Source organism: Phyllostomus discolor, chromosome 8, assembly GCF_004126475.2.
Source record: "Phyllostomus discolor isolate MPI-MPIP mPhyDis1 chromosome 8, mPhyDis1.pri.v3, whole genome shotgun sequence".
In the NCBI taxonomy this organism is placed as follows: Eukaryota; Metazoa; Chordata; class Mammalia; order Chiroptera; family Phyllostomidae; genus Phyllostomus; species Phyllostomus discolor.
The window spans coordinates 44,595,132-44,621,756 of record NC_040910.2 but is presented as its reverse complement, the minus strand read 5'-3'; the positions used below and the strand labels follow the sequence as shown (position 1 = coordinate 44,621,756).

At 43.2% G+C, this 26,625-nt stretch overlaps 2 protein-coding genes across 2 annotated transcripts; both read right to left on the bottom strand.

Moving 5' to 3' along the window:
• Positions 1 to 1,354: 1,354 nt before the first annotated feature.
• On the bottom strand, positions 1,355 to 17,159 carry LOC114503679 (adhesion G protein-coupled receptor E2-like). Its single transcript, XM_036032363.1, has 9 exons — positions 16,793 to 17,159; positions 11,854 to 12,006; positions 11,117 to 11,308; positions 10,179 to 10,225; positions 9,972 to 10,049; positions 9,371 to 9,548; positions 2,122 to 2,229; positions 1,710 to 1,930; positions 1,355 to 1,527 (listed from the first exon to the last, which is right to left on the bottom strand). The coding sequence occupies exons 1-9, from the start codon at positions 16,806 to 16,808 to the stop codon at positions 1,471 to 1,473; spliced, it is 1,050 nt and encodes a 349-aa protein (XP_035888256.1). The 5' UTR covers positions 16,809 to 17,159; the 3' UTR covers positions 1,355 to 1,470.
• Positions 17,068 to 26,625, bottom strand: LOC118502333 (adhesion G protein-coupled receptor E5-like). Its single transcript, XM_036034485.1, has 5 exons — positions 26,479 to 26,625; positions 24,559 to 24,612; positions 22,478 to 22,627; positions 17,257 to 17,310; positions 17,068 to 17,093 (listed from the first exon to the last, which is right to left on the bottom strand). The coding sequence occupies exons 1-5, from the start codon at positions 26,507 to 26,509 to the stop codon at positions 17,068 to 17,070; spliced, it is 315 nt and encodes a 104-aa protein (XP_035890378.1). The 5' UTR covers positions 26,510 to 26,625.

Genomic DNA, 26,625 nt, shown 5'->3' with positions numbered 1-26,625 from the left:
AATAGGTTTACAAAATAGGTTGTGAGTACCTGACATGCAGCATTTATTCTTCTATTACTACTTATTATATTGTATTATTCTCCACACAAACAACTGAAAGCCTACTTTTGGCCCACCCTGTATGTATAAAATATCCACAGAAAATTGCAGGAGAAACTAACAACTTTGGTTGGTCGAGGCAAGAAGAACTAGGTGTTGGGATTAGGGGAATGAGATGAGAATCTTCAGTGTTTCTCTCTCATTCTGTTGGAATTTGAAACACAAATATTTTAAGTCTTCAGTAAATATAAAATGGTACATCAATACAAGTATGAATATTGTGTTATCTAGTGTTGTGGCTGGAGGAAATATGGTCTTTTAGTGTTCACACTTCTGGAAGCTTCTGTGAGATCTGGCCGTGTGGCTATTATCTTTTTCATGGTTATTTTCATGTGGGTGCCACATCTATTTCAGTAAATGCCCCCTTACCTGAAGTCTCCTGAGCAAGCTTCTGGTTTTGTTGAACTAGAGAAGTAACCAGCTCAACTGGACAGGGGAGGAGGCAAACACAGCCACTAACTCACCTGTACTCACTGGATTCCCCAGCCCTCTCTGACCTCTGCCATCACCATATCCTCCTTTCTGCTGCCCCTGATTACTGCTGTCCTGAAGATCGTTTTGGTAGGCAGAATCATAGTTTAGCAACCATAACCCTACCCACATGTGTATGCATAACTACTCCCAGGTTGTCAGTCCAATGCCATCTGGGTGCTTCTGTGAAGGCAGTCTGGGTGGAATTCAGATCCACAGTCAATTGACTTGAAGAGAGGAAGTTTATCTTGGGTGGGTCAGACCTAATCAGATGAGCCCTTAACTGATCTTGGCTCTTGGAAAAAATGATTCAAACTTTGAGTTTTCATGTGAGGGAGCTTCTCCTGCTGGCCTCCAGCTAGGAATACTGATCTACTGTGGGAGAATGAGGAGAGGAGAGGGCTGCATGGAAAGGAATTCAGGTAGCCCCCAGAGCTGGGTGTGGCCCCCTACTTCCAGCTAGTAAAGATGTGAGAAATAAGTCCTACAACTGCAAGGAGCTGAATTCTGCCAGCAACCAGGGAGCTTAGAGGAGAACTCCTAGACTCAGATGAGATTACAGGCCTGGCAGACACAGTCATTACAGCCTTGTGAGACCTGGAGTAGACAACCCACCTACACTGTGTTAGATGGTTGACCTGAGGATTCTTCAGGATAACAAATTTGTGTGTGTGTGTGTGTGTGTGTGTGTGTGTGTGTGTGTGTTTAAAGGTGGGACATCTGTTTAAATTTATTACACAGCAATAGATATTAAATTCACCTTCTCTTAGGTCTCTCGCCTGCATGTCATACTGGGCCATGAGGACAGCAAAGCTGCTGAGGTGGGTGCATTGACAGGTGGTGCTGGTGTCTCTGGATCCCACCATCCTGCAGCCTTTGATGGACCAATAACCACTTCCATTATGGCCATGCTCCCAGAAGACAGAGTACCTGCTGCCTTGGCCTAGGGGTCACTGACTGTAGGAACAGGGCACAGGTATGAGCTGGTGGTTCTGGTGCCCAGAAATGCTGACCCAGATCTCGCTTGTGAAGGGCTTTCATGGGGAGATGATGCACCCATGGGGGAGCCCCTTGAGCCTCAAGACTGTGCCAAGACTCTGGCCTCTTCCATATCCACAGCCCCATCCCACAGGACTCACATGCTGGAAGACAAAGGTGACTGGGGAACTGAGGTTCTGGGTGTTGTTGTTGCTCACAAAGACAGAGATGACATCTGAGAGCAGGACCGGGGAGACCCCCTGCATCAAGCCTGTGTGTGTCTCATGCAGAACTTTTGGTCCCTCAGTTTCCAGCACAAGGGGGGCCCCTGCCAGCAACCTGCCCATCCCTGGAGTAGAGATAAGGCCCACCACAGAAGGGTCTGCAGGGCAAGGTTAAGGTTGACATCTTGGGGTGCCCAATAGGACCTCTTCTTCTTCAGGTAGAATCTTTCTTTGTGGACCCACCATAGCCCTTACTTTCCTTTAGACTTCGATTTTCTATTTGTCCCATCCTTGGGCATCTTGTCCCACTGTGAAGCCTCAGTGACCTTCTCCCCATTTCAGCCATTACCTGAGTCCCCAGACTCCTGCACCATATCCCAGTTCAGCAGCATCTTTGCCTGACTGACACTCAAGCTGACACTCCTTTGTCCTTGTTCCTTTACCTTCAGGGACAGTTCTGTGAGTTGTGGGAGTTACATAAGGGAGTTAGATTAGTAATTGCACTTGCAATGGCTGCTATAATACCCTATAATATATATAATATATTATATATAATATATTATATTACACATACAGGGTATTATATATAATATATTATATTATATATAATATATACTATTATATTATATAACATAATAGTATATATTACATAATATATATTATAGGGTGTGATATATACAATACAATATATTATATATTTTATATATAATATATAAAACATCTATATATTATATATCATATTTATCTATTAAATAACATATATTATTTATATAGAATGGTATTATTTGGCACACATAATAACAATATCACACATAATATTTGGTATACATAATAATAGCATATATATCTTAGGGATTTACAAAGAATTATGAAAGAATACCATGATCAGCTATTTAACAGCTTAAATAACCTAGATGAAATATAGGAGTTCCCAGAGACACACAAACTACTAACAATAAATTAATAAGAAATAAGAAGTTAGAACAGACTTATAACAGGTAAATAGATTGAACCAGTAATCAAAAACTCCTCAAAATATAAAGCTCATAACTGATGGCTTCATTGTTGAGTTCTACTAGTCATTTATGAAAGAATTAATACTAATTCTTTGTAAAATTCTCCATAAAATAGAAGAGGAAGGAACACTAAGTAATTTTATGGCTTAGAAGTCTATTTTAAGTAGTCACCATTACCCTGAGAACAAAGTCAAGTGAAGACATCACAAGAAAATAAAACTGTAGACCAACATTGCTTATATACAGAGATACACAATTATTCAACCAAATATTGGGAATATTTTATTTAACAAAGTTTAAAATATGTACATGAAAAACTAGAAATATTATCGAGAAAAATTTTAAACCACAAATAAATCAGAAGACATTTTGTGTTAATGGATTGGAGATGGCAACAGTCCCCCAAGTGATCTATAGACTAAATTTAGTCATCAATATTGCAACATAATTTTATTTATTTATTTTTACAGAAGAACACAAGATCATCTTAAAATTCATAGGGCATTGCAAGAGTCCCAAATACTCAAAACGATCTTAAAAATAAAAAATAAATCTGGAGGACTCACACTTCCTGATTTCAAATGTACTGCCAACCTAAAGTAATCAAAGCAGTATGGTACTGCATTCCAGTCAAGATGGCAAAGTAGGTAAACACTCTACTCACCATGACCGCATCAAAATTACTTCTAAATGACAGAACAATCAGCTCGGAACCCTGAGAAGACTAGCTGTACAGAGGTCCTATAACTAAGGAAATAAAGAAAAAGCCACATCAACACTGGTGGGGGTGGAGATGAGCTGGCAGCACACTCAGTACAGCAGCTGAGAGCTCAGATAGACGTCTCAGCTGCAGAGGTCCCCCCTCAAAAGGGAGGAGTCCAAGCCCTACAGTGGGCTCCCAAGTCAGAAGTACCAGTGCTGGGTAGAAAAGCCCCCATATCTGTCTGTGAGAACCAGCAGAAATTCTGTCCACCTGGGTGAGATGAACGGCTTTTGGAAAGCCAGGTGTCCTCTTAAAGGGTCTGTACAGAGACTCACATACTTGCAGGCACTTACCCTGGGCTCTAGCTATTAGGGAAATGCAAATCAAAACTATAATGAGATACCACATCACACCTGTTACAATGGCCATTATCAACAAGACAAGTAATAACAAGTGTCAGAGAGGTTGTAGAGAAAAAGAAACCCTCATATATAGCTGGTGAGAATGTAAACTTGTACAGCCACTATGGGAAACAATATGGAGTTTCTGCAAAAAATTGAGAATAGTTACCACATGACTCAGCAACCCATCTTCTAAGTATCTACCTGAAACATTTGAAAACATTTATTTGCAAAGATATACACAACCCTATGTGCACTGTAGCATTATTCACAGTGGCCAAGACATGGAAACGACCAAAGCATCCTTTGATAGGTGACTGGATACAGATGTAGGAGATATACACAATGGAATACTAGTCAGCCATAAGAAAATGCCATTTGCAACAACATGGATGGACTTTGAAAATATCATGCCCAGCAAAATAAATTGTACAGAAAAAGTTAAGAATTATATGATTTCACTTGTGTGAGATGTAAAAGTGAAAACAATGTATGAACAAACAAAAACTGATAGCCACAGACAACAGTATGGTGGTCACCAGAGGGAAGTTGGGACAGGAAGTTAGTAAAGGGTAAATGGGGTCAATTATGTGGTGACAGAAGATGATTTGATTTTGGATGGTGGGCACACAATGCAATATACACATCATGTATCACAGAAATGTACACTTGAAACTGATGTAATCTTATTAACCAATGTCACCCAGATAAATTTACTATTAAAAACAACCAAAAATACCAATGGCATTTTTCACAGAACTAGAAAAAAATTTTTAAAATTTATATTGAATCACAAAAGGTCCCAAATAGCCACAGCAATCTTAAGAAAGAAGAACAAAGGTGGTGGTATCGTGCTACTTGATATTAAACTCTTCTACAAGGTTACAGTAGTCAAAACAACATTGTACTGGCATAAAAACAGACACCTAGATCAATGGAATGGGATAGAGGGCTCAGAAATAAACCCACACCTATGTGGTTAATTAATCTATGACAAAGGAGGCAAAAATATACAGTGGGGTAAAGACAATTTCCACAATAAATGCTCTTGAGAAAATTGGCCAAATGAAAAAATTGAAATTAGACTACCTTCTTACACTTTATATGAGAATAAACTCAAAATGAATTAAAGGTTTAAGTGTCAAGCCCCAAACCTTAAAACTCCTGAAAGAAAAGGGAGGCAGTAAACTCTCTGACATTACTCATAGTAGTATTTTTTGATACACCTCCTCAGGCCAAGGGAGCAAATGAAAAAATAAACAAATGGGACTCCATCAAACTAAAAAGGTTTTTGCACAGCAAAGTAAACCATCAACAAAACAAGAAGACAACCTATGAATTGGGAAAAGATATTTGCTAGTGATACATTTGATAAGGGGTTAATATCCAAAATTTATGAAGAACTCATACAACTCAACACCAAAACAAAACAAATAATCCAATTAAGAAATGGTCAGAGAATGTGACAGACATTTCCCCAATGAGGATGTACAGATGGTAAACTGACATGAAAAGGTGCTCAACGTCATTAATCATCAGAGAAATGCAAATTAAAACCACAATGAGATACCACCTCACAGCTGTCAGAATGGCTATCATCAATAAGTCAACAATCAGTAAGTTTTGGTGAGGATGTGGAAAAAGGGAACCCTTGTGCATTGGTGGTACAATTGGTGCACCTATGGTGCCACTATGGAAAACAGTATAGAAGTTTCTAAAAAAAATTCAATACAACTGCTTTACGACTCAGCAATTCTACTTCTGGGTATTTATTCAAAGAAATCCAAAGTAGTAATTCAAAAAGATAGATGGACCACTGTGTTCATTGCAATATTACTGACGATAGCCAACATATGGAAGCAACCTAAGTGCCTGTCAGAACATGAATAGAGCCCTGGCTGGTGTGGCTCAGTGGATTGAATGCTGGACTTCAAAGCAGATGGTCACTGGTTCGATTCCCAGTCAGGGCACATGCCTGGGTTGCAGACCATGTTCCCAGTGTGGGGAGTGCAAGAGGCAACCACACATTGATGTTTCTCTCCCTCTCTTCCTCCTTCCCTTTCCCTCTGTCTAAAAATAAATAAAATCCTTTAAAAAAGTACATGAATAGATAAAGATGAGGTTGCACATATACAATGAATGGAATCTTATTCAGCCATTGAAAAAAATAAAATCTTGCCATTTGTGACAATATGGATGGACTAGAGGGTATTGCGCTAAATCAAATAAGTCAGGAAGAGCAAGACAAATACCATATGACTTTAATGTGGAATCTCAAGGTCAAAATAAACAAAACAGAATGTGACTCATGGATACAGAGAATAAACTGATGGTTGCTGTATGGGGAGAGGTTTAATTAAGGCACTGGGTGAAAAAGGGGAAGGGGGATTAAGAAGCACAAATTGGTAGTTACAAAATAGTCACAGGAATGTAAAGTACAGCACAGGGAATAGAGCCAATAATATTTTAATAACTATGTATGGTGCCAGGTGGGTACTGGGCTTATTAGGGGATCACTTTGTAAATTATATAAATGTCTAATCAGTATGCTGTACACATGAAACTAATAAAAATAATATTGAGTGTCAACTGTAATTAAAAAAATAATAGATAAATAAATAAATACATTTACACTAAAAAAAAGTAAGCCAGTATGGTACCAGCATAAGGATAGACATATAGACCATCAAAATGGAATTGAGAGTCTAGAAACAAACTCACTTGTCTATGGTCAATTAATTTTTAACAAGAGTTGCAAAAATCCCTCACTGTAGAAAGAGTAGTTTCTTCTACAAATGGTGTTTGGCCACCTGGTCACATAGACACAAAAAGAAGTTGGTACTTTACCTCATTCACCAAACAAAAATTAACTTAAAATGAGTCAAAGACTTATATTTAGGGGCTAAAACTAGAACAATTAGGAAAAAATATAAGGGCAAATCTTCATGGTGTTGAATTTGGAAATGGATTCTTAGATATGATACCACATGTACACGCAAGAAAAGAAAAAAATAGATAAAATGGACTTCATCATACCCAAAGCATCTGTTCACTAGTGAAGACTATGAAGAGCATGAAAAGACCACCTATGGACTGGGACAAAAGCTGCAAATCATGTATCTTATAGGGTATCCTCTTAGGATATACTGCAAATACTTACAGCTCAACAACCAAAATTTAAAAATAGGCAAAGGACTTGAACAGATATTTATCCAAAACACATACTCAAATGTTCAAAAATGACAGGTAAAAATGTTGAACAGCATTAGCACTCACTAGGGAAATGCAAAACCAAACCATAATGAGATGTTACCTCACATACACTAGAAAAGCTATAAAAAGTACAGAACAAAATGAAAGTAACAAGTGTTTCTGAGGATGTGGAAACTGGGACTCTAGTAAATTGCTGGTGGGAATGTAAATGGAAGAGGCATTTTGGAAAAATAGTTTTGTGGTTCCTCAAAAAAGTTGAATGTAGAATTACCATATCACTCAGAAATTTCATCCTAAATTATGTACCCTAAAGAGCTGAAAAAGTTATTCAGACAAAACGTGTACACCAATATTCATATTAGCATTATTCACAATAGTCAAAAGGAGGCAACAACCTACATGTTTATTAATGGACGAATGGATAATCAAAAAGTGGTATGTCCATATGCAATGGACTATTATTCAACCATAAAAAGGAAAGAAATATGATACTGTGAACCCTGAGGAACCAAAGACACCTACTAAGAAGGGCTCCTGGTAGCTAACTGGGCTGAAATCAAAGAAAAGTGGAAGCCTAGCAGTCATTCCTGCACAGGGGCCTCTCAGGGAAACTGCACATCACAGACTGGACTCTGTGCTAAAGGGCCTGCCTGTGCCCTAAAATGCCTGCCATCTGAGCCAGCCCTTATACAGGATTCCTGGAATCCTGTTTCAACCAATAGGATGAAGGCTTACCCCCAATCCAGCCAAGGCTGCCTAGTGGCAACCAATCAGACAGTCTCTATTCTGACCAATCAGGAAAGTACCCTTTGGATCAATCAAACTGTATGCATTTGGCATCCTCATTTGCATGAGAAGGGAACAATCAGAAACTGGGGGTGGGGACTTTTGTCCATATAAGCCACCTCATTTCCTGGGCTGTGTCTCCCTGGCTGAGCTGACATACTGAAGGTGTTTCACTAAAGTGGAGTAAAGCAGGCCTGCTCTTTGTGGAGCAGAGCAGAGCAGAGCAGAGCAGACCACTGAGGAGCAGAGGAGATGCTTAGCTGGAGAGGGGCCTGGCCCCACGGCTGTCCTGCAGCTGTTCTCACAGCCTTGCTCTACCACAACTGAACTATTTTGCACTGAGTAGTTTTCTTTCCCACACCCCCAACTGAGGATTCCTGTTTGTATTTGAATTGGTGCCAAGTATCATCTGTTGACAATACATGCTACAACACAGATGAACCTTGAAAACATTGTTAGGAAAAAGAAGCTAAATTATAGGGTAATGTACTTAATGATTTGATTTATATCAAATGTCCCAAATAGGCAAATCTATAGAGACATAAAATAGGTAAGTGGTTGCCAGGGGCTAGAGGAGGAAGAAATGAGGAGCAAGTGCTGAGTGGGTACTGTGTTTGGCTTTGGAGTGACGGAAATATGTTCGATGAAGAGGTGATGATTATAACTCTGAATGAACTAAATGCCACTGAACTGTACAATTGTTTAAAATGGTGACCTTTATGTTATGTGAATTTTACCTCAATAAGACCAATCATTTTAAATACTAAGTAATATTAAATATATATTCTTTAAAATGAAATAAATTATTCTTTTTTGAAACATTTTGTATTTTAAATTCTTCATTATCTTTATTTCATTTGTTCATAATTAATGTTATTATGAAAGTATATATTATTTATAATTGTATTCATTTCTCTTTTATTGAGGTATAATTGACATTACTTTCAGATGTTCAAATGGTTCAACACATATATATTGCAAAATGATCACCACAGTAAGTCTAACTAACATTGGTCATTATGCATAGTTATTAAATTTTTAAGATTTGCTATAAGGAACTTTAAGATTTACTCACATAGATACTTTCATATACGTAATACACGGTTATTAACTATAGTTGCCATGCTGTGCACTCCATATCCCCATGACCTATTTATTCTGCGACTGGAAGTTGTAGCTTTTGACTCCTTTCATCCATTTTAACCACCCCTCACCCCCTGCCTCTGGCAACCACCAGCCTGGTCTCTGTATATATGAGTTTGTTTTTTAGATTCCACATACAAGTGACATCATACAGCATTTGTTTCTGTCTGACTTATTTCACTTTGCACAATTTATTCATTTTTTAAGCTTTTATTTTAATTTGTTTATGAGAATAACACTGAGATACAAGTGTAGTCACTCGGCTGCAATGAGGTTGGGGGAGGAATGAGGCGGAGAATGGACAAAGCAGAACCAGGGGCAGACCCCAGTACTTACCTGTGCCTCCTGCTGCATTAAAGGCCAGTGACTCATTGGGTGGGGACTTGCTCAGCTCTCTCAAGACATGCTCCATGTTGAAGAGCAGGTTAGTGGCCACAGAGTGCTGCTCTGAGCGGGAACAGGTCTTCAGGTCTTCAGGGTTCTCCAGTAGGCTGTCAACCACCTGTACGATGTTCTTGGCGGGGGGGGGGGGGAGTTGGGGACACCGAAACAGTGGATATTACACCAGAGGAGCTACAGGAAGACTCTATGCACTCAGCCACAGAGAACTGATTATTTGGAGAGAAAAATGATACCAGGTGGCATTTCCTGGGTCTTTGCCCCTGCACTCCAGCCACTCAGAGGTCAGCCCTGTTCATGAATGTCAATGTTGATGTAAACCCAAGGGGCAGGAACAGTGAGAGGAAAGATACTAATCTGTGCACGTGGTGTCTAACAGTGAGTACAAACTCTGTGTGTCTGCTCTTCCCTCCCACCCAGGAGAGGCAGGGACTCAGAGCAGGGTACCATTGTGTTGAGGTCTGTCTTTTTCCAAACCAAGGTTCCCCCAGTCCTCTATGAGCTGCCTCCACCTGCCTCCCCTGGGTTCTATCTTTACCTGGATGGTGTCCATAGCTGAGGATAATGTGAAATCTCTGCCCAAATCATCAATTTCTTTTAAGAATCGGGAATAGCGCTGGGACAAGGGGAGATAAGATGGTCAGAGAGGCATCCCAGGTGGATGGGGAACTTGGGGAAACTAGGTGGGTGCTGCAGGCAACACAGAGGTATTTCCTGCCTCTTGGTTTCTGCTTGAGCCACTCACCTTGCTGTTGATTCTAGGGGGTGCAGTCCAGTTGGGGAAGGATGTCCCTGGTGTGGAAAGAACAACAGTTTATTTGGTGTGTGTGTGTGTGTGTGTGTGTGTGTGTGTTGGGGGTGGAGTCTGTTGACAGGTCTGGCCCAGTACCTTCCCAGATTGTCATTTGGTAATTCATAGACCCTGGTTTGGGAGCATCTGAAACAACCCATTGTCCTACACTTTCCTTCCCACCGGTTAGTGGGCCCCCTTTCTTATTCACATGAAGGCCTCATACCATAGTAATGTGGTGGCCTAGATGCTCTGTTGTCTGGAAGTGGGTTGAATCAGCCTGAGTCCTACCTGTCTGCCACCCCCAGTATCCTCAGCTTTCCTGGGAAGCTCCCAGCTCGGGTGGGGAGCAGAGACAGAGTGGGTCTTCTTGAGAACTGAGTGGAAAGGAAATGCGGCATCTCACTAGCAGGATCCATTTTGGGTTCCCATAATAGCCTTTGTCCTAATTCTCGAAGGGTAGCTACTCACTGGCTGAGTTATTCTTGAATTCCCTTTGACGCTGTCAGGGCAGCAGTCTCCCCTCAACACCAACCCTGAGAAATCTAGACAGAGATGGCCCAAGAACTATCCCTGAGGTAGGCCCTCCACAGATGAGGATATATGACACGGCAGGGAGAATGAAGTTGCTGGACAACACAGGGCCACCCAGACAGTAACACCAAGTCCTGGTTGCTCACTGGGGGCTGATGTCCAGCCAGGCATTCCTGGTGCCTTTTTCTCATTCCTAAGAAGGCATCCCATAGACTGGCAGGGGGTGGAGAGAATCCATGTCTGATGAAGACCCGCGGAAGTGAGGGCTGTCTGGCTAGAGAAGGGAGCAGGTGTGATGAGTGAGGGATGGCAGACATTTCTGTGCTCTGGCCCCTTGGTCTCCCACCAGGAACACAGACCTGTGTACCCCCATGAGTGAGGCAGTTGTCCCCAATGGTGCCCTCTGTTATAGCCTGGTTCAGAGGGGAATGTCTTCCATTTATGTGACTCTTCAAGTTTGCGTGTGTGCAGTGGGGTCTGTGTCGTCCTGCCCAAATCTGACCCAACATTCTTCTGGGTCCTCGTCATCTGCGTTGTCCCCATGTGGTAAGCTGAAATTATTGGGATGTGGTTCAAGGACATCACATAGAAATAGATAGAGTCTGAGCAGCTGAGAAGTGGGGCCAGGGTGTGGGGGTTGTTGGTTAGGGACAAGGCTGGCCAGGGAAGATGGATCTGCCCTAGAACCCCCACTCCCATGTTTCTGGACAAACTTATTGCGTCTGTCAGAGGCCAGGAGGCCTGAGAATCTGTAAAGTGTGACCAAGCTCATGTGTGCTGCAGTGGGGGAAGGTCCTGGTCTGGCAGTCACTGGTGATGGTGGAGAGGATGGATATTGTGCTGGCATACAATGTACTATGAGCTCCTGAAGAGTCTTGAATGTTATCCCTCTCTTTTGTTTTATGGAAATAAGATGCCAGGAAGACAGGAGGGATCCTTTGAACTTCTAGAAATGACTCCCTGTGAGAGGTTTTGGGTCTTGAATTTCAGAGAGGGGTGGTGACCAAGTAGAACAGCCCTCTTGTGTTGTGGAAAGTGGGCCAAATGACCTAAAACTTCACAGATAAGAAGGTGGAAAACACAGAGAGGTTCTTACCTTGACATGTGTTCTCATTTTCATTCCAGAACACTGTTGCTCCAGAATGAAGCCTATATCCTGAGTTGCACCTGCAGTAATAGCTCCCTTCTGTGTTCTGGCAGTTGGCAAATTTTCCACAGGACACCGAGGGTAGTTCACATTCATTGATGTCTGGAGCAAGACAAAGGGTAGCATCCTAAAAGCATGGATTCCCACAGGGCAGAGAACCTAGCTTCCAGCCTGATGCCACTGTGGGGGCTGGACAGAACTCAGATCCTGCCTGGCATTTTGGAGGCTGGGCTGAGCTGGAGCCAGATCCTCCAGAAAGCCTGGTGACTTAGGTGGTTATATCTGCTCTCTGGTTGGAGCCTTCTGTGTCATGATGGGGCTGGAAGGATGTCTGTATCCCCTTCTTCAGGCCTTGAGGGGTAGATAGAGGCACTGACTCAGGCTCCAGACCATCCCTTACAGTGCAGGACTGTCAGGACCATAGGCATCACTTCCAGGGTGGCAGTGGCATTAAAGAATGCCCTCAATGCAGAGGTAGAGGAGGGAGTCATGCATGGCTGGGGGCTGTCCAGGGTGACATCATCATTCACACCTGAGGGTAGAGCCAGGTTGTCAGATACTGGCCCACTGGTGGCTTCCATCCTCCTTTCATCACAGTGGCCTCAGTGTACCCCACATTCCTCACCAGACACTCCCTCATCTCCCAATGTCAGATCTTTTCAGATGCCCCAGGATGTCTCAGAGGGACTCTTATTATCTTTACCCCTGAGGGTAATCCCTCCTTATCAGAGCTCATCAGGGATGTGAAATGAGGAAACAGCAAAGCAGCCTGAAAGTGCTCACAGGTGAGTCACTGGGTGTATTTTCTGGCATCTTACCTTCCACTGTTCTTTGAAAGTGAGAGGAAAGATGCTCATGAGCCAGTTCTCCTTTGAGTAGCTCTGGGACCCCCAGAGCAGGGCCTGGACACCACTAGGTAACAATAATAACAACAACTCAGTAAGAACCAGAGACATAAAATGAATAAAAAATGCAGGGACAGAATGTTTGACCCTATACATTCTAATGAAGGAGCCAAAACTTCAGAGCTTGAAAACTCTCATGGTGTTATGATGGGCAGGCAACTAGTCTCCCCTAGGTCAGAGTTTCTTCTCCACATTTGTGGATTTGCTTTCTAAGGCCCCAGGCCCAGGCTTGGGGTTTTAGCCCCGGGATACAAGAGAAAGTGGGAGGGATGAACACCTGAGGGATTCATGTGCATTCCCTACAGAGGCAATGGGACTTCCCTCCTTTGTTCTCAGTTGGTGACAATGGCTGGAGATCTGTCTTCAAGTTTGATAAGATGGGGTGGAATAGAGTGGAGGAGAGCTTGGGATGAAGTTTGTGGAGGAGAAATCATGAGGATGGGAAATTCCTCGACCCAACAAGTGTGCTCCCAGCAAGGAGCTGGAACCCAGGCACAGGAGCAGCAGGATCTCCTCTCTGTGTGCATCCAGTCTACAAGTCTCCATGAGACACACATGGGAGAATGCACAAAGGACCTTTAGGAATACCTCTAGGGCCATGGATGGGCTGGGCACTAGTCACAATAACACCTTTTTATCTGATAAATCAACTTTTCTCCTAATGTTAAATAACAACATGATACTTAGAAAAACAAAGAAAATATAAAAATTGAAGACAGAAAATTACCCATGAGTCCATCACACAGAGTCCTGGGAAATTTTAGAGACTTTTTTCTCATTGCTTTGAATATATTAAGAATGTTTTATTAGCAGTAAATATTTACCTAAGACCATTTTGAGTATATTGATGATATTTTCTGATGTAAAAATCATGTAATTTCCTTCCCTTCCTTCATCGTTTTTTTTTTTGTTGAGGTAAAATGTGCACATAACATAAAATTTACTATCAAATTTGTTGACGGGAGAGACCTGGTTCTTCTTGCTGATGCATGTAAAGAATTACATATCAGCAAATCTAGTAGTATGTAATCAGTTTATTAGTGGCCCTTTCCCATGGAAGAGAACAGGACTGGGTAGAGTAGGGGGTAAAAGGCAAATTTTCAGGGCAAAGCAGGGTGAGAAAAGCAAGAGAGGCTGGAGACCAGGGTGGCAAGCCCCTGGGCAGCCTGAGGCCGTGTGGCCAGAGGCCCTATGGCCTGAGAGCCAAGAGCCCGGCGGGGGGGGGTGGGGGGGGGGGAGAGAGAGAGTGAGCGCATCCTTTGTTCTCAGGACTTATATAGTTGATGAGATAGGAGGGGAAAAAAGTCACATATTGATTAACAGGTAAATGTGGTGCCAGCTTTCCTGGGGAAATGTGACTACCCAAACTTAGGGATGTGTGGGGGTCTGTCAGCCCGAATCCTTATCTTGCTCCAGACTCCAACTGGTCATCCTGTCATAAAACAAATACGTGTCAGGAGGCAGTTAATTAAAACTGGTCACTTTCCAAAGTTATTTATGGGCTCTTTCTGTGGGTACCGGGGATCCTCTCCCATATTCAGGCCGTGGGATGAAAGCACAGACTCAAGGCTCTCCTTCCCAGATTGTGGAAATGTTACATAGAATTTCAAGGACTTTCCTTCTTTCTTGCTAACATAGTGTTTCTTGTGATGTTGGAACACCTGGCAATATTATCAGACCAGGCTTAGGACTGCTGAGTTAACATGTGAGACTTGTCTTCTTTCTCCCTCCTGCCTCGGTTTACTGTTTATTCTACCTAATTGGTAAAAGGTGTTACCTGGCAACCAGGGTGCTAAATGCTGGCCAGTGACAGTATTGCAGTCTGAGTTTTTCCTATGCTGTCTCCTGCCTCATAACCATTAAAAAAAATCTTCACCTGAAGACATGCTTATTGATTTTAGAGAGAGGGGAGAGGAAGGAGAGAGAGAGGGATAGAAATATCAATCAGTTGCTTCTCCTGTGTGTAAACTAAGCATGTGCACTGACCAGGAATTGAACCTGCAACCTTTTGGTTTACAGGACAACACTCCAACAAACTGAGCCACATTAGCCAGGTAGACTATCGTAACCATTTTTAATTACATAAGTTCCTTTTATGATGCTGTGCTGTTGAAGAGTAAAAACCCTTTACTTTTAGACTGACATCTGGGTTGTACCACCTTATTAATTCTGTGACTCTGGATAAATCACTCAATCTCTGGAGCCCAATTATGGTAATTTTAAAAAGGATGCTACCCTGATACCATAAAACTTTTAGGAGAAAACATAGGGGTTAAGCTCCGTGACATTTGCCTTGGCAAAGAATTTTTTGGGTTTGAGTCCAGAAGCGTAAATAGACAAGCAGAAGCACCTCAAATTAAAAACTTCTGCACAGCGACAAAACCATCAACAAAATGAAAAGGCAATGTACAATTTGGTAGAAAAATATTTGCAGATCATATATCTGATAAGCGTTAACATTCAACACATATAAATAGCTCATATAACTCGATAGAAAAAAACCTTAAACATCCAATACAGAAATTGGCAGAGGATCAGATATGCATTTTCCAAAGAAGGCATTTGAATGGCAACAGGTAAATAAAAAGTTGCTCAACATTACTAATCATTAGGGAAATGCAAATTAAAACCATAATAATGTGGGAAAGAAGGGAAAGGGGAGTAAATGAACATGAATGAGGGACCCATGGATGGGACCAAGGAGGGGTGGGATTGAGGGTGGGAGGTGGGCATGGGTGAGTGGGGGAAAGTGGTGGTGGGAAAATGGAGTCAACTGTATTTGAACATCAATAAAAAAAGTAAAAGAAATCAAATATTTGTGACCTTGAACCTTTTATAATGACTATTACAAAAATAAATAAGAAATAGTAAGTGTTGGTGAGGATGTGGAGAGAAGAGAACCCTTGTGCACTGTTGGTGTATTTTAAACTGGTGCAGCCATTATGGAAAATAGTATGGAAGTGCCTCAAAAAATTAAAAATAGAACTATTATATGATCCAGTAATCCCACCTGTGAGCATTTATCTGAAGAAATCCAAAACACTAACTAAAAAGGATACCTGCATGCCCGTGTTCAGTGAAGCATTATTTTGAATAGCCAAGATATGGAAACAACCTAAGTGTGCATTGATGATTGAATAGATAATAAAAATGTTGTGTATGTATACAGTGAAATATTATTCAGCCATAACATAGAAGGAAATCCTGTCATTTATAACAACGTGGATACATTTTTTTGAGCATTATGTTAACTGAAATAAGATAGAAAAAGACAAATACTATATAATCTCACATGTGGGGTCTAAAAAAACTAACACATAGACACATGTGGTTTACACAGCTGGGGAGTGAGGGGTGAAAAAAGTGGTTTGGAAACAAAACCAACTAGTTCTGCCTGGATCAAGGAGCTGCCATGAGTCTGAGTGGCCAACCATGATCATGAGTGGGCAGGATTCCTAGTGAGCCTGAGCTGGTAGGGGAGCCTGAGGTTCCAGGCCCTGGTGTTTCTCTTGTCCCATTACTTCCATTATTTCTTCCCTTTTTTGTGCAGTGATAATAAGAGTAATGGTGATATAACTTGCATTCATTGACAATTTTCTCTGTACAAATCTTTACCTGTTCTTTACACTGGTAAATATTAAATCTCCATGTATGTGGGGAGGGTACAATGATTATCCCCAATTTACAGACAAACAAACTGAGGCAAAGAGAGGAGGCATACTTTCATTAATGTCAGAGAGCTAGTTGGTGGCAGAGCTAGACTTTGAACCCACACCACCAAGCTCCACTGTGTAAGCCCTCAGCACTCTACCTATTGATCATGAAAACCCGATTGTCCACTTGCCTCCTCCTTCCCTGCCCTGCCCCCTCTCTCTTATCCTTCATAAAGTGCTCCTGTGCTGCTCTCAGGGACAAGGGCCCTGGATGCCCCACAGCCTCCCCCAACAATCTCTGTATGTCCTCCACCCCCCAAACCTCTGTACCATCACAAGTCTCCATGGGGTTGGTGACAGTCTCTCCAGATGAAGAGCTGAATCCTGGAAGGCAGCAACAGGCAGTGGTGCTGACACATGTGGAATGCAGAGGGCACCAGTGAGCACAGGCTGTGGGGGCAGAGGCTGTGGGGGCAGATGCTGTGAAGTCAGAGGCTGTGGCAGCAGAGCCTGAGGGGATGGGGTCAGAAGGCCCAAGAAATGGAGGGAGCCAGCTGTTAGCTGGAGGTTCAAGAGTAGAGGTTGGGGGAGAGAGACAGTTGTCATTAGAAGTGGAAGAACTCCAAAAAATCTGAATATATAAGGAAAAAGAAATAGATTTTCACATTCTAGAGGACCATCTCTGAGCCTTGCTTGCAAAACATTCTCCATTCTCCCTTGTTGATGAGAAAACCCACACCCTGGCATGCACTCCCTGTCTTCCATCACTAACACCTCTGGCTAGGCAGACTCACCTCTAGCGTTCTCATCTGCAGGTCCCAATATCAACAGCAGCAGCACCAGGAATCCTGGGGCAGAAAGACAGAGAAGTGACAAGGAGAGGAGAGTCGAACTCTAATTTCAAGCATACTTTGAAAGCTTGGCCATTGCCTCCTTAGTAGGTGGCTCTGGACTTGCATCTCATAGCTTTCTAGCAGCTTCCCCAAGGCTCCTGTGGCTTACTTGCAATTGAATACTTAACCTTTTCCCTCCATCCCAGCCTTTTCCTTGTGGAACCTCAGGCGGTACAAATATGGGGACAGAATACAATTGTGTGCCAACTAAGATGGGGATACACACTGAGAAAAGTGTCTTAAGGCACTTTTGTTGTGTCAGGAGCATACATTGCACTCACACAAACCTAGATGGTCCAGCCTAAGCTACGTGGCACAGCCTACTGCTCCCAGGCTACAAGCCTGTCCAGATGTTACTACACTAAATAATACAGGCAACAATGGTTAGTATTTGTGTGTCTCAACAGATGTACTCATGGAAAAGGTATGGCAAAGTATGACATAAAAGATTAAAAATATGGTACATCTGGATAGGATACTTACCATGGGTGGAGCCTGCAGGGCTGGAAGTTGCTTTGGATGAGTCAGTGAGTGAGTGGTGAGTGAATGTGTAGGCCTGGGGCATCACTGCTCACTACTGCAGACTTACAAACACTGTACTTTAGGCTGCAGTACATTGATAAAATTTCTTTTCTTTCATAATAAATTAACCTTAGCTTACTGTAACTTTTTTACTTCATCAAATCTTTCTGACTTCTCTGTAATAACACTTAGCTTAAAACACAAACAAAAACAAAATTATTTTTCTATTTAAATAATTTTTTTTATTTTAAACTTTTTGTTAAAAACTCAGACACAAACACACACATTAGTTTAGGCCTGCACAGGGTCAGGATCATCAACATCACTGCCTCCACCTCCACATCTCCCACTGGGAGGTCTTCAGGGGCAATAACACGCATGGAGTTGTCCTCTCCTGGGGTAACAGTGTCTTCAGGAAACCCTCCTGAAGGACCTGCCTGAGGCTCTTCTGGAGGAGGTGTCACTCTGTTCAGAAATGTGTTCACAGTGGTTTGCTTGGTTTCTTTCTTTTTTTGTTTTTTTCATCACAGATTTGCTTGTAAGTACCATGAACTTCCCTCTCTATCAGGGAAAGCTTTTTGGTCTTGCGGTCCATGTTTTCAATGACTTTGAAAAGATCTGTAAAAACTTCTGCTAAATGCTTCTATGGAAATCTTAGGGGTTCTTCTTTTTCTTCTTCCACTTTCTTCTCTCTTGACTCTTCCTCAGCTCTGCATTCCTGTTCCAGTTCCCCACACCCCTCATTAGTCAGTTCTTGGAACCCACCTCTAGGAGCTCTGAGCTCCCTCACGTCCTCCTCTTCCACACCCAGGTTAAGTTGTTTGCCATCTCATTCACAGCCTTGTTGATTTTCTGCAGCCTCCTCATCCTTGGTAAGTCCTTTGTAGTCACACAGGAACCTCTTGATGTCTTCTTTCAGATGCCATTCATATGCTCCTTAGTGACACCACCCCAAGCCCATGCAAGGTTCTCGATGCAGTCACAGGTGTGGTTACCCTTCTACAGTTGTGCCTGTGTCTCCTTAGTGTCTTCCTCAGTTGCAGCAATAACTTGGGCAAAGTTCCTCTGCAGGCAGCAAGGCTTAAAACCTGCTGTAACTCCTTTATCCATTGGTTAAATTAAAGAGGTGGTGTTGCGAGACAAAATACCACATTGATATTAGGAAGAAGATCACCATTAAAAGGAGTACCATATTTTACCATGTATAATGTGTACTTTTTTGCTCAAATTTATGAGGGAAAAATAAGGATGCACATGGGTACATGGGTAGTACATGGGTAGTATTAATTCTGTATCTATATAAATGTTTTTAATTCTTTTACTTATGTTTATGCATTAACAGTGTAACTCTAGAAAGCAATAAGGATATCCTTATGCAAAATGATACCCTGGAATGCAATAATTGCTTTTGTTTTTAAATATAAATAAATACAAAATTGAATTAAAAATTTAAAATGAAAGATGTTTTCTTGGAAGTTTGGGCCAAAACATGAGTGTGCATTTTACATGGGAAAGCATTGTCCAGGAGCACTATCAACAATAAGCAAAATCTTAAATTCTATTACTATTTTAGTATTATTCTTCTAACATACTCCTCCATTTCACTGGCATAGCAATTTATGAAGGAGTCATGGAAGAGGAGCTGGGTCATCTGTGACTTCTTACCGCCCTGCAGTGCCCTGGCAATGTGTGCTGACTGCTGTGCTGGAAGGCCCTGGGGTCCTCTCACTGCCAGGTCACACAGGGCTTCCATTGGCAGACTGCAGCATGGCCCCCAAACATGACCTTTATCCTGTCCTTAAAAGCCTTGAGCCCTAACCTTGACTTGCCCTCATTATGGATAAATGTCCTTTCAGGTATCCATTTCCAGAATAGGGAGGTTTCATCTGTTTTGCCTATTTGGTCTGGCAGGTAATTTTCTTCCACAGTTTATCTGGAGTCTCCAAAACATTCTTCAGCTGTCTTCACATCAGCACTCAGCCTCACCACTCACTTCCACATCACACAATGATTCTGGAAGCACTTAAACTACTTAGAACTGGCAGTAAATTTAATACTGTAGCCCAGCCCAGCCCTTTCTTTCAACATTGCAAACAAAGTTTTTGCTTTGTCCATGAACATCAGAGTGCTATGAGAGATACACTTTTTGTTTGGTCTTCAAACCAAGTCTTTAGAAATTTCTTTGTGTTTGATATAGGCCCTTCTTGCATTTTTGTTAGTCTTGTTGTCTTCAATGAAGCAGATGTTTTGACAGCCTCCTATCACATTGTTCTTGCCCTTTAAGATCATAGCCATGGTGGATGGGGACGTGCCTGACTGCTGAGCAAGAACCAACACTGATTTTCAACATTCCTAGTCCTTATTGACTTTTAATTTCATTTCCAGATCTGTCACTCAAGGTGACCTCTTACTGCCAGCATGAGCAGTGAATCCTCTATAACTAGGGGCCATGTTGAACAAAACAACATGGGATTGAATCAAGCACAGATCCACTGATGCAATCAGGGGACTGTGAACATGAGATGTATGAGGCTGCTGCCGGCATAACACAGCATGCTGTTTTAGAGCAAACATTCTCTTATAAATAATGAGTACACTCTAGAATAATAATAAAAACTATAGACTAGTAAATATGTAACTAGAAACAGTTGTTTATTATCACTATCAAGTATCATGTACTTATATAACGGCACGTGCTATACTTTTACATGGCTTCAGTGCAGTAGTCTTGTTTACACCATCACCACAAACAGTTGAGTAATGTGTCACTCTGTGATGTTACCACAAGCTACTATGTCACTAAGTGACAGGAACTTTTTTGCTCCACTATAATCTTATGGGACCACCATCATATGTGTGGTCATACTTAAATATATGACACAAACTGCTGACAGGGACACATCCTAGAAACTCTCAACTCTCCCAATGGAGGGAATAAATCTTGAAGAAGAAAGTCCTCAGACTGGGGTGTCTTTGCCCAGACCCGGGTTCTCGTTCTTTGGCAATGGCACAGATCTGCTTTGTGAAAGCCCCACTCTACTCTCTCTTCCCCAGTGAGTAGGTGCCTTTTCTTTTCTTATTCACATGGAGGCATCCACCCTATGGGTAAGTGTGTGGCCTCGATGCTGCATTGTCTAGAAGTGGCAAAAAGTGGCCTGAGTCTCACCACCTGTAAGCCCTGTGACCCTCAGCTTACCTGGGCAGGTCCCAGGTAGGACGGGAACATTGTGGCCACCTTAGTCCTAGCCTGAGGATTTAGACAAAGGCCAAGGTGGGTCTTCCTGGAACCAAGTGCAGGAGAAATGCTGTGTTCCCAGAGAAATACCCATCTTGACTCCCAGTGATGGCCTGTGTCCTGCCTCCCCCAGGGAAGCTGAGCTCTGCCCAAATTCTGGAAATCCCAGAGACTATGGGAGGCAGAGCTCTCCCATCCATGGAACTGGACCAAAAACCACTCTTGACATAGGCCCCTCAAAGGACTTACAAGATGGGTGTGGAGAGTGACCAATGAACCAGACAGGCGAGGGCCACTAAGACCCTGAGTGAGTGTGAGGCTGGAATGAACATGGGGGTTGACATCTGATCCTGCAGCCTTGGGGTTGTAAAGGTGCTTTTCTGATCAATACAAAGACATCCCCTGCACTGGCAGGAAGTGGTGAGAATCTATATCTGAGCAAGGCCAGCCTTGGGTGAGGGCTGGATGGCTGGAAGGGACAGCATGTGCTTGTGGGAAGGGGAGGCAGGCATTACTGTCATCTCAGCCTATGGCTTCTCATCAGGGATGCAGTCCTGAGGGCCTTGCTGAAGTGGAGCATAGCATTCATCTCTGTCCCTGTGTCATCTAGGTCATCATGGGGCCTGGGCTGACCTCATGGAAGACGGTCCAGCCTGGAGCAATGACACCTTCTCTTTCTGTTTAGCCCAGATGGGAGCATCTTCCATTCATCTTACTCTTGAGTGTATGTGGGGGGATCCATGTCACCCTGCAACCCCTGACACAACAGTCTCCTGGGTCCCACTCATCTGCATTGCCCACAGGTTCATGAGCTGAACTGTTGGGAAGTTCAGGGGAAATAGCTGGAGGCTGAACAGCCAAAGAACCAGGTCAGGGAGCCGGGAGGTGTCTTTTCCAGGTGAGGTTGTTGGCTAGAGGCAAGGCAGGCTGGGTAAGGTAGGACCTCAATCCAATCTCTCTACCCCCACATTTCTGCATGGGGTTCCTGGGTTCATCATGGCCTCTGGGTCTGAGAGGGCTCCTTGCATGGCCAAGCCCATGGGGGTTCCAGTCAGGGGAGCTCTAGTTCTGACAGTCACTGATGAAGAAGAGGATGAACATTGTGTTCAAAGGCAGTGCACTGTAAGTTATAGAACTATCTTGAAATCCACCTCTTTCTTTGTTTTACCTCCCCCCCCCCAAAATAATGCATGTGGCAAGGGGGATGTTCCAAAATTGCGGAACTGGCACTTGTGTGTGGTGTGAAGGTTTGTGGTCGGGACACCAGGCAGATGCCCAGGACAGCCCTCTGATGCCTGGGGAAAGTGGAGTGAGTGGCCCTGAACACCACAGATGAGGAAACAGAAGACGCAGTGTCCTTTTTACCTTCACATGTGTTCTCACTCTCCTTCCTGAACCCTGCCTCAGAAACAGGCCCATATCCTGGGCTACACATGCAGTAGCTCTCCTCTCTGTTCTCGCACTCTACATACATTCCACAGGACACTGTTGAGTTCGGTACACACTCATTGATGCCTGGAACATAACAAGGTAAAAGTATTACCTCCAAAAGGCACGAGTTTACACAGGGCAGAAATCCTGGCCTCAAGTGTGACAACCATGGGGACAGAGCAGAACTAGCTTTTAGGTGATACTCCTGGGGCTGAGCTGGTCAGAACCAGCTGCTCCAGAGCCCGCTAACCTGTCTGCTCATCTCTGCTGTCTGGCTGCCCTGAGGGCACCTAGACTCAAACACTCTGCTGTGTCACGATGGGGTGGGGAGGAGGGCTGCATCCCTTTCCCAGGCCTTGAGGGGTACACGGAAGCACTGACTCAGCTCCAAACAGCACCACTGGGGACTTAGGGGTGGGCTCTAGTCAGTATGACAATGGCATTGAAGTCCTTCTTTGATGCTGAGATAATGGGGGGAGTCATGGCTGAGGTATCTCCAGGGTGACATCATCATTCACACCTGAGGCTAGAGCCAGGTGGTTGAGTCCCTGCCCATTGATGGCTTCCATCCCACAGTGGTTCAAGTACACCCCACACTCCTTGCCAGGCACTCACTCAGCTCCTAATGTCGGACCTTTTCCAGATGCCCCAAGTTGTCTCTGGGGCTGTCATATTACTCCTACCCCTTATCAGAACCCATTGTAGATGTGTAATGAGGAAGCGGCACAAAACTGCTCACAGCAGTGCTTCTGGCATCTTACCTCCCTGTTCTCTAAACATGAGAGAGACAGATGCCAATGACCCAGTTCCTCACTAAATAGCTCAGAGACCCCAAGAGCAGAGGCTGCACACTATTGGCTTAAACAACAGCTTAGTAAGAATCAGCAACACAAGAATGAATCAAAATGAAGGGAAAAATGTATGGTCCTGTACATTCCAATGAGGGGATCAAAGACTTCTTTTTTTAACTTTCCTTTTTTTTACTTTAAAATATTTTTTTATTGTTCAAGTACAGTTGCCTCCATTTCCACCCCCCCCCCCACCTGTCTCCCTTACCCCACCGACCACCACTTCCCACCCTCAGTCTTGCCCCCCTTTGGCTTTGTCAATGGGTTCTTTATACATGTTCCTTGATGACCCTTCCCCTTCTTTCCCTTGAGTATCCCCCTCCCACCTCCCCTCTGGTTACTGTCAGCTTGTTGTTTATTTCAAAGTCTCTGGTTGTATTTTGCTTGCTTGTTTGTTTTGTTGATTAGGTTCCACTTAAGTTGAGATCATACCAAAGACTTTTAGAGCCTGAAAGGACTCACAGTGTCATGATGAGTCAGGGTAGGCTACTGGTCTCCCCAGATCAGAGTTCTCTTCTCTGCACCTGCATGTTTCCCTTCTAAGGGCCAAGACCCGGCTGTGGGTGTCAGCACGAGCACATGAGAGGAAGCAGGTGGATAGACATCTGAGGGATTCATGTTTAGTCCCTACCTGGGTAACAGGACTTCCTCTTCTGTGTTCAGGTGGTGGCAATGGCTGGAAATCTGTCTTAAATGTTGATTGGATGGGGTGGAGTTGAGTGGAGAGTTGAGAATCAGGTGTATGGAATGGGAGGACATGAATATGGGAAATTCCTCAACCTGACAGGTGCTCAGGTCAAGAACTGAATCTGGGGATGTGGTGGAATTGACATGTAAAGTTTGGAGGGGTCCATGGAGCATGGGTGTTGGGACGAAGGCAGAGTGAATGGTGAACATAGTTAAAGACTCAAGGAATGGATAAAGCCAGCCACCAGCCAGGGGTCCATAGTAGAGAAGGGAAAGGAAGTGAAGAGATGGCTGCCATTGGAAGAGAAAATGGCACAAAACTCTGGGCACGCAGGAAGAAACAGCTACTCTTATCTCCAGAAGACCATCTCTGTTCCTCACTTGCAGAAGAAGCCTCCTTTCTCACTGGTTCTTGAGAGTCCCCAGACCCCAGCATGACTCCCCAGATTATGTCACTAATGGGATGCCTGGGAGACTCACCTCCAGAGTTCAGGGGTGCTTCTCCTGGTGTCAACAGCAGCAGTGCCAAGAGTCCTGGGACAGAAAGACAGAGAGATGACAAAGTGGAGGACAGTTGAGTTCCAGTATCAATCCCTGTCAGCACAGCCATTGCCCCTTTTGTAGGTGGGTTTGGCCCTGCAGCCCACAGCTCCCAGCAGCTCCTCCTGGAGGCCCCTGAACTTACTGGAAATGGAGGAATAGGCCTTTCTCCTCTACATACCAAGCCTCCCTGAGGAGTCACTAACATATATAGTCCTCACGGAATGCCAGATATTACAGGTAAGGGGACAAAAAGCACACAGATGGCTGGTAATAGGGACATATCCTAGACACCCCACTATCTCCCAGTGGAGGTGCTACATCTTAAAGGAGAAAGTCCTCAGATTGGCGTGCCTTTGCCTAGACCCAGGTTCTATGTTCTCTGGCAGTGACAGAAATCTGCATTGAGGATTTCTCTTCCAGGATCACTTCTGCTGTTTACCACACAGTTTCAGATAGCATAGGTAGCATAGGTATTGGAGTCATCAGCCTAAAGTTTGAGTCCTCAAATGATGATGAGCAGGGCATTGAGCCCTGGAATCAAGAGAAGGGAGCTGGTGAGAGATGAGGAGTGAGAACTAAGTGCCTGCAGGTAGAGCCACTACTCCCTGGGTCAGTGGCCTCTTCAGTACAGCACCATGGCTTCTATGCCTCCTTCCAGATGAGCTCCTAACCCCCATGTCATGCATGGGGGCCCAGTCCTTGTTTGCCCTCTGTGGTGTGAAAGCCATGACAGGTACGAAGGAATGAAATATTCCCTATAGGCAGTGGATGGACCACTTATAAGAGCCTGTGCCCATTTTTGTGAGCCATGAACCTGATGAAAGTCTTTTTAGGTCTGTGTGTCTTTCCAGAATTTTCCCAAAACATGCCCAGCATTAAAACAATAATAATGTTCCAAATTCAGATGATAAGAAATGTGGCTATTTTTATAAAAATCAGGAAACAAATTATAACTAATGAAGACAATATGTAAAGAACACCTAACTTACTAGGTAACATGTAAGCATTAAAGGAAATAAACACCAATCAGAATTCAGCTGATCTCACTGATACTGGTTTTTACTCTTTCACTGTTATTGCCTTTTAAATCATTCCATGACCCACACAAAGCCTATAGGCTAAAGGATGATGTTTCTCTTAGTGTAGTAGAGTTTTCCGATAGTTTTGTTGTTTATTCTTCTGAAAAAAATATAAGTGGTATTATAGTTAATTTTATGTTCCAATTTGGCTAGACCATAGCACATAGACAATTGTTTAAACCCTAGTGTAGATAGATGTTGCTGTGAAGGTTTATTTTCCTTTTAGATGAGATTAACAGTTAAATCAGTACACTTTGAAGAAAGCATATCACCCTCCATAATCTGGGTGGGTTTCATCCAATCAGTGGGGGAGAAAAAAGATTGGCTTCTCTTGAGGAAGAGGGAATTCAGCCTCCAGACTGCCTTTGGACTTGAATTCAGCTGTGAAAGTCTTCCCTGGGCTCCCAGCCTGCCAGCCTGTCCTACAGATTTAATGAACCAATGCTTTTAAATGCATGGGGATATAATGTGAAGCATAGTGATTTAAATCCATACCACCTCCACCTTATTGGCTGTTTCTCTGGTGAACTGAACTAATACAGGTAGTAAAATCAGAACTCTTTTACATCCCCACCTTCCCCTAGGAGTGACTTTCACTGACTTTCCTTTGAGAGTTAATACAAATGAGCTAATACCCTTCTTAAAATTTCTTTCCTTTGTTTCTTATAAAAACAGTGGGAACACAAGCTAGATATGAAGAAGAACAGGGAATATTTTCAAACTGGGTAGAGAGTTCCCAGATAGCTTTAATTGTCTACTGTCACTGTTGTAATTCTACCTGGTAGCAGCCTTAGACATCTGTTTCTCATGGTGCAGACACAGCCACGGAGGACGTCTTATCTTGGTCTGTATATGTTAAAAACACTCCCTGTTTTAAGTATGTGTTGTGCCCTGGAGGAGGTGGCTTAGGAAACTTCTGGTCTGG